The sequence below is a fragment of the Procambarus clarkii genome, chromosome 22 (assembly GCF_040958095.1).
Source record: "Procambarus clarkii isolate CNS0578487 chromosome 22, FALCON_Pclarkii_2.0, whole genome shotgun sequence".
Lineage (NCBI taxonomy): Eukaryota > Metazoa > Arthropoda > Malacostraca > Decapoda > Cambaridae > Procambarus > Procambarus clarkii.
In genome coordinates this window covers 29,566,483-29,575,306 of record NC_091171.1, presented here as the reverse complement: position 1 = coordinate 29,575,306, position 8,824 = coordinate 29,566,483, and the positions used below count along the sequence as shown (strand labels likewise).

The following is an 8,824-nucleotide window of genomic DNA, read 5'->3' as shown; positions in this document are numbered from 1 at the left end:
AGTCAGTGAGAGTGAGATGAACGCATGCAAGAATCAGGTTCCATATTTAATTTTATTGCAATTATTAATTCATCGACTTTGGCTGATCATCAACAATGGCTCAGGGTATGACGCCTTAAGTCATCAATAACAGTACTTTTACAAACAACAATTAAAAAGTTTCACAATAAGTAACCTGGAGAGCTGTACAGGCAGTGTTGCCAGCTCAGGGCGAGAATGTATACACACACACCGTACAGTCATACGACAGAGTATACACACAGAGTGCAGTGCTACTCGGGGTGTATAAACTGAGAGTATACTTCAGTCCTGGACTATGTTCGGGACTACGGTAAACTTACTGGTTGTCAGCAACCTGTTGTGGTGGCCTTAATAACCTTCCGCAAGTTGATAGGACTTAAACCCATCAGGAAGCTGCTGTGGTAACTCTCCAGAGGTTGATATAGCCCTTAATAACCCTTTGGAGACTTATAAGTCTCAATAACCCCTGAGAGGGTGATTAGCCTTAATAATCCTCGAGAGATTTATAGGCCTTCAGCTCAACATCAAACCAATCAGGTGCTGTTGGCTCTACTCTGACAAGGTTCATCCCTCACGCCTTTTGAACCAAAAAGCTACGACGTTTTTCTGAAAGCTTCAGCTTGAGTATGTGTCAATAAATTCACTTGGAATCTACTCATCTCGCGAGACTTTCTTGGTGGACAACGATTAGTAGAATCTTCTAGTATCGATGTTGTTGTTGTTGATTGGGTCTTCTTTACTAATTCCTGACGTCCTAAAATTAAATTGGTTGGAGTTCGGTCGTTCTGAATTTTTTGGGGGATTGGGGTTCTGTCATCTTAAAAAAATTGGGTATGAGTTCTGTCTTCATTAAAAATATTAGTGCTGGAGTCTGTCACCCTAAAAATAAAATTTGTTAGAGTTCTGTCTTCGTTAAAATGTTTGACTTTTGTTGTATTAAACATTTTTGTAACTTGGAGTTGTATTAAACATTTTTGTAACTTGGAGTTGTATTAAACATTTTTGTAAATTGGAGTTGTATTAAACATTTTTGTAAATTGGAGTTATATTTCTTAAAACTTTTGTGGTGGAGTTCTGTCGTCCTAACCAATTGGGGTTTCAGTTCTGTCGCCATTAAAAGTGTCTGAGATGGAGTTCTGTCTTCCTTAAAAATTTTAGGTTGGAGTTCTGTCAGCTTAATTTTTTTTAATATTTTTGTTGTAAAATTTTTCGAATTGCAGGTCTGTCATCCTTAAAATTGTTGTTACCTTTAATTTTTTAACTTTTTGACTGAACTCTTTTCGGCCTTAATTTTTGGGACTGAAGTTCTGTCGTTCTTAAAGTCTTTGTGTTGGGGTTCAGTCGCTCCTAAAATTCTTGAATTGGAGACCTGTCGTCTCAAAATATCTGAGTTGTAGTTCTACAAACCTAAGCAAATTTGCGATAGAGTTTTGTTGTCCTAAATATATTATGGGTTGGGGTTCTGTCGTGTTCAAGTGTTTCGTGATGGAGTTCTGTTAAATCGTTCACAGGTGGTCCGCACATAGCTGGTTTCCTTTAGTAAAACTGTATAAATTGTAAGATTAGGATGGAGGATTTCGTTAGGCTTGGTTAGATTCCGCTAGTTTTGAATAGGCTGATTAGGTTGTTATACGTTAAGGTTTGCTAGATTAAGATTAGGCTGGATTAGGTTATGCCAAATTAAGTTCTCATAGGTTAGATTCGGCTCGGTTACATTATGGAAGGTTATATTCTGCTAGGTTAGATTATGTTTAATTAAATTACGATGGATTAGGCTCTGCTAGGTCATATAATGCTGCATCAGGTTATACTAAGTTAGGTTCTAGTATATTAGATTAGGCTGGATTAGATTAAGCTAGGCTAGACTCTGCTAGGTTACATTAGACTAGGCTAGGTTATGTTAGGGGGTAGGTTCTGCTAGATTAGATTAGGCTGGGTTAGGTTATGGTAAGTTATGCCAGGTTAGGTTAGATTTGTCTGGATTAGCTTATAGTAGGGTTAGTTTCTGTTAGTTTAGATGAGGCTGGGTTAAGGTGGGTCATGCTGGGCTGTGTTAGAGAGGACAGATAAAAATATGATGGCGAACCGAGGCATGTATACGACCAATGATGATGATGATTATGACTATGATGATGAAAGTGAGGGTGATGATGATAATGATGATGACAGAACACGGAAACTACTCATACGGCACCAATCAAACATTTCACACTCAGCACATTAGCAGACAGCTTTCAGGCCAACTCAGAACTGGTGTCAACAGCTAGTGCGGCGGCGCTAGTGTCTGCTAGTGAAGGGAAGACGTGAGCTCTAAGGCCGTATTATGGAGCCCTAAACCTGGCCTGGTCATCAAGCATGTAATCCACCACTTACGGAACCTCTACATCTTTGAACAATCATGGCGGCTGTGTTTACATCTAGGGAACAGTTGACGAGCTTGGAACTTCACAACCCAAAGATATTATTATCTAAAACAACCTCGTTCACCTTAAACTGTTAAATAAAATGACGAGGAAGGATGTACTGGTTTCGCATTTGGTTGAATAAATGCTTGATGAATATTGGCCCTGAAGCTCTGTTTTCCAGGATGACTTCTGACATTGTGATTGCCTAGAGTAGCAAATTTTTAGAGCTATAAAAGGTGTTTCAGTGTTATATGTTTGGTAAGTGAAGTGTGTAATTAACTCCTGGAGAGTTAAAACTGTGTGTGAGGAGGGGGGGGGGATGTGGAAGGTGGGGGGGGGGGGTAGTAGGTGTGTGTTTGAACTCACCTAGTTGTACTTGCGGGGGTTGAGCTTCGCGTCTTTGGTCCCGCCTCTCAACTGTCAATCAATTGGAGTACAGATTCCTGAGCCTACTTGGCTCTATCATATTTACATTTGAAACTGTGTATGGAGTCAGTCTCCACCACATCACTGTCAAATGCATTCCATCTGTTAACTACTTTGACGCTAAAAAAGTTCTTTCTAATGTCCCTGTGGCTCATTTGGGTACTCAGTTTCCACCTGTGTCCCCTAGTGCGTGTGGCCCTTGTGTTAAATAAACTGTCTTTATCTTCCCTATCAATACCTCTGAGAATCTTGTATGTGGTGATCATGTCTCCTCTAACTCTTCTGTCTCCCAGTGATGTGAGGTTTAATATCCGTAGTCTCTCCTTGTACCTCATATACCTACGTAGCATGTGTGTTTGTGCGTGCGTGCGCACGCACGGGTTATCATCATCGAGCCTGCAAGTCTATATTGTTTTGTTAAAAAAATCAATTATGCAGTGCGAGTTAAACAAAATATATAAAAAACAAAATTTTTGGCAAAATTTGGTTTTATATTTACAAAGGTAAACCTGAATTTATTTGACGAACTTGACCTTTGATCAAATTCGTCAACAAATAAAAGTTCCAAAATCTGAAAAAACATCAAACAACAAAAATAAGTGACGATCCAAGTTGCAAACTGACCAAACAACAAACAAAAAAGAAACAACAAACCAATAACCAAACTGTAAATATTTATTCTCCCTTAAACCCCCTAAGATAACACGAGGCAAAGACAAGTCCAACATAAACACTCAGCAGCCAAGCTCAGGGACCACATAGCTCGATAACAAGAACAATTACGTTCTATATCATGAAACACAAGTTCACAAGCAAGAAACACAAGTTCACAAGCAAGAAACACAAGTTCACAAGCAAGAAACACAAGTTCACAAGCAAGAAACACAAGTTCACAAGCAAGAAACACAAGTTCACAAGCAAGAAACACAAGTTCAGAAGCAAGAAACACAAGTTCACAAGCAAGAAACACAAGTTCACAAGCAATAAACACAAGTTCACAAGCAAGAAACACAAGTTTACAAGCAAGAAACACAAGTTCACAAGCAAGAAACACAAGTTCACAAGCAAGAAACACAAGTTCACAATCAAGAAACACAAGTTCACAAGCAAGAAACACAAGTTCACAAGCAAGAAACACAAGTTCACAAGCAAGAAACACAAGTTCACAAGCAAGAAACACAAGTTCACAATCAAGAAACACAAGTTCACAAGCAAGAAACACAAGTTCACAAGCAAAAAACACAAGTTCACAAGCAAGAAACACAAGTTCACAAGCAAGAAACACAAGTTCAAAAGCAAGAAACACAAGTTCAAAAGCAAGAAACACAAGTTCACAAGCAAGAAGCACAAGTTCACAAGCAAGAAACACAAGTTCACAAGCAAGAAACACTAGACAAAGAAACTAAACAGCGTTGCTAAAGTGTCCACTAAATTCCTTCTCTAACAGTTCCTGAGAAGTAGTCGTTGCGGGAGGGTGTGCAAACTAACTTTGGAGCAGTCTCGCAAGAAATATTTCCTGCATGCTGTTCAGCCCCTTGTTGAGAGAGAGAGAGAGATAGTTCTTGATGAATGTCTTAAGAAAGTTGGGCTGTTTGTAAGCGTCCGGTTCCTACTCCTTGTTATTCTCTGCTCCCGTCTCTGTACCGTGTGTATAGCTCTCTCTGTTGACAGCCTCCCTGTCGCTAGATGTTTCTGTCTAACACATCAGTACCGTCTGAAGCCATTTCTGTCTACCACCACCTGTTACTCACAATGTTCATTAAAGTTTAATTCCAAATGGCTAAGGCAAACTGCATATGTTACTCTCCCCATCCTCTCCTTTCTTCTAAAAATAAAAATATGGCTAACATTGTTGGCAAAGTTGTCTAGTCACTCCCAACACAGCCTCTGTAGTCAAGCTCAAACCGTGTCTATAGTCACAGTCCTTAATGAATTACCCCTCCATGGGCGCCAATGGCCTGACTCGAGGCGCTATGACTCCCACTATTCCATTGACTCGCACCATTAAAGTCTTTCCATTTGCCATTTTGAAAAAGCGTCAGTAGCCACTGAAAAATGATGTTGAAGTTAGTAGAGCCGTGTTTACTGGCAATGGGTCGTCAGTGATGACAGATTATGAACTTTTTTTTTGTCACTAACTCGGCGTTTGACGGGCAGTAATTTGTCCTTATTCATTGCAACTTTTTGCAATAAATTCCTATTACGACGCTTTGAACCGTAAATACGTTCTATTTTGGACCACATTTCATAGTTTTGGTTTTTAATTCGGTCATACAACATACAAAATAGTTCAAAAGTTCGAATTTATTAGCAATTCGGGCACAAGTCTGTCAGTCTCTTAGCTTTCAAGGAATCTTATTTGTGGAGGGTTAACATAAGAAGCCCTCGTCTAACATATAGAGCCCCGTCTAGCGTTTAGAGCCCCGTCTAAATGGGATTGGGTGGTTATAAATAGGAGCTGCCTCGTATGGGCCAATAGGCCTTCTGCAGTTGCCTTTGTTCTTATGTTCTTATGTTCTTAACATTTAGAGCCCCCGTCTAACATTTAGACTCTAACGTCTAACAAATGTATGTCTAACATTTAGAGCCCCAGTCTAGCATTTAGAGCCTTCGTCTAACATTTAGAGCCCCGTCTAACATTTAGAGCCCCCGTCTAACACTTAGAGCCCCGTCTAACATTTAGAGCCCCGTCTAACATTTAGACATTTAGAGCCCCCGTCTAACATTTAGAGCCCTGTCTAACATTTAGAGCCCCCGTCTAATATTTAGAGCCCCCGTCTAACATTTAGAGCCCCGTCTAACATTTAGAGCCCCGTCTAACATTTGGAGCCCCGTCTAACATTTAAGCCCCCGTCTAAAAAAGCACATAAACAGCTCGAAAGGGTGCAGAAGTATGCAACGAGACTCATCCCAGAATTGCATGGGATGAGGTATGAAGAGAGACTGAAGCAACTAAATACGACGATGCCACAAAAGACGAGAGAGAGAGAGAGAGAGGAGAGACATGATATAGACGTATTCAATACTTAGGGAGGTTGTCCGAGTGGTAAAAGAGGAAGGAAATGTTTACAATGCATCCCAATAGTACTCGGGGGCCACAGGTGGAAGCTTGCCACTCAGATGTGTTGTAGAAATGTTATATAAAGTTTTAATTGAGCATAAGGGTAGTGAGTAAATGGAATGATCTAAAGGGCCAGGTTGTAGAGGCAAACTCCATTTCCAACTATTAATGCAGGCAAGACGAGCAAATAGGTCAGAAAGCATTGCATTAGACAACCGGCGTCTAGAAAATTGGGGTCCAAGAGCTATATCTCGATCCTGCTGGTAGAGATAGATGAGTATACACACACACACAACACACAAGATGACTTAAGATGTGTTGTGGGTCAACACAACAGCAGTTGAGTTACACGAGCCGTCTAACTCCCAGGTTCCTATTTTCTGTTAGGTGAACAGGGGCAACAGGGTGAAATAAACTCTGCCCATTGGTTTCTGCCTCGGTCGGGAATCCAACCCGGGCCCATAGGAATACGACCCACGAGCGCTGTCCACTCAGCCGCCACGTCCCCGTGTGTTTATGTACTCACCTAGTTGTGCTTGCGGGGGTTGAGCTCGGGGTCTTTGGTCCCGCCTCTCATCTGTCAGTCAACTAATGTACAGGTTCCTGAGCCTACTGGGCTCTATCATATCTACACCTGAAGCTGTGTATGGCGTCAGCCTCCACCACATTACTTCCTAATGCATTCCATTTGTCTACTACTCTGACATTGAACAAAATCTTTCTAACGTCTCTATGATTCATTTGGGCACTCAATTTCCACCTGTGTCCCCTAGTGCGTGAGTCCCATGTGTTAAATAGTCTGTCTTTCTTTATCTACCCTATCAATTCCTCTGAGAATCTTGTATGTGGTGATCATGTTCCCTCTAAATCTTCTGTCTCCCAGTGACGTTAGGTTTAATTCCCGTAGTCTCTCCTCGTAGCTCATACCCCTCAGTTCGAGTATTAGTCTGGTGGCAAACCTTTGAACCTTTTCCAGTTTAGTCTTATATGCTTGACTAGATATGGACTCCATGCTGGAGCCGCATACTCCAGGATTGGTCTGACATATGTTGTTTACAGAGTTCTGAAAGATTCCTTACACAAGTTTCTAAAGGGTGTTCTTATGTTAGCCAAGCTGGCATATGCCGCTGATGTTATCCTCTTGATATGAGCTTCAGGGGACAGGTCTGGCGTGATATAAACTCCCAAGTCTTTCTCTCTCTGACTCTTGAAGTATTTCATCTCCCAAATGATACCTTGTATATGGTCTCCTGCTCCCTACACCTATCTTCATTACATTACATTTGCTTGGGTTGAACTCTAAGAACCATTTGTTCAACCATTCCTGCAGCTTGTCCAGGTCTTCTTGAAGCCTCATGCTGTCCTCCTCTGTCTTAATCCTTCTCATAATTTTGGCATCGTCAGCAAACATTGAGAGGAATGAGTCTAATACCCTCTGGGAGATCAATTACGTGTATCACAAACAGGATAGGACCGAGTACAGAGCCCTGAGGGACTCCACCGGTGACTTCACGCCACGTGTATGTGTATGTGTGTATGTGTGTGAATACAGCGTTCACATGAAGGGGAAGGAAACTATCAGGAGAAAGCGCCAAGCCATTACGACTATGTAACCATTACGACTATATAACCAGTACGACTATATAACCAGTACGACTATATAACCAGTACGACTATATAACCATTACGACTATATAACCAGTACGACTATAATACCATTACGACTTGTATGGGAACATGATAAAGGCTTTACTGCACGACCTGCAGGAAGCGAGACGGTCGCTCTACCGTCCAGCCCCCAATTGTTCTCACCAGAGACTGTAAAGTTCAAACATACTCTCCTCTTTTGGTTCCGCCATTTGCATACATGACAAGTCGGGCTCAAATAACAAGGGGTGAAACTTGACCAACTTTAACATTTAAAGGCGAGAGAACACGGCAACAGCAGCCCCAGAGTCCTTGAACCTCGTGTACAATACCAAGAATAAATGTGGTGAGTAATTTAAGAAATATTGTTTTAAGAAATAAACTGAAGCAGATTATGAACAACTATTTCTCCCACCTTAAATCCTACAGATGTTTCGATTAAAATATAAAGGAAAAAATATCTATTTTCAGTATTAAATACTTAAAACGGTATTTATAAATGAATCTATAAATATATACTGTAAGGACATATATACACTTATTTCAGCTTCTAATACAATATTGAGGACAAAAATCAACGGATACATTGTGCCGCCTCAATGCAAATAAGTTGTTATTTAGTGTGTTTAAGAAGACATTGCAAATGTTAAGAGTAAACTGATAAAACAAGACATAGGATACTTTGCCTTGTCAAAGACCTTGATAGATTCTCTCTTCACAAGACTATTGTCATATGACTTCGGGACAGGTAAAATATGATCCTGTTGGCGCAATCTTCTAAAGTGTGATGTTGGAATGTTCACAACACGTTACTCCTGTGTTGCAACACTCATAAGACCTTATTCCCGTGTTTGGAACACACATTATTATTGTGTTGCAACCTCGCAGCTCTCAACATACTTTATCTGTGATGCAACACTCGAAACTTTCATTCCTATCAAGCGTTTTACGTTGTATTCTGGCACAATATAAATAATTTATTGCAAATATGTATATCAAAAACATAAGCGTTTGAATACATAAATAAAGCACGATAGAAAAGATTAAAAATGTAATAAATTGATGAATAGAAAGTGAATAAATAAACAAATGAAAGAATAAATATATTGTATGTGATTGATTGGTTAATAAAGAGGAATACTTATATATAACTATAAACGATTAAAGGACTGATAAAGAAATGATGATTGAACAATAAATGCAATGTGATAAATACACATATAAAAGTTGCTGGAATAAATAAATAAAAAGCGGCTGAATTGTT

At 40.0% G+C, this 8,824-nt stretch overlaps 1 protein-coding gene across 1 annotated transcript; it reads left to right on the top strand.

Moving 5' to 3' along the window:
• The first annotated feature begins 3,645 nt into the window (after window positions 1–3,645).
• On the top strand, window positions 3,646–4,245 carry LOC123760942 (uncharacterized). The gene has a single exon (XM_045746769.2). The coding sequence runs from the start codon at window positions 3,646–3,648 to the stop codon at window positions 4,243–4,245; it is 600 nt and encodes a 199-aa protein (XP_045602725.2).
• The last annotated feature ends 4,579 nt before the right edge of the window (window positions 4,246–8,824 follow it).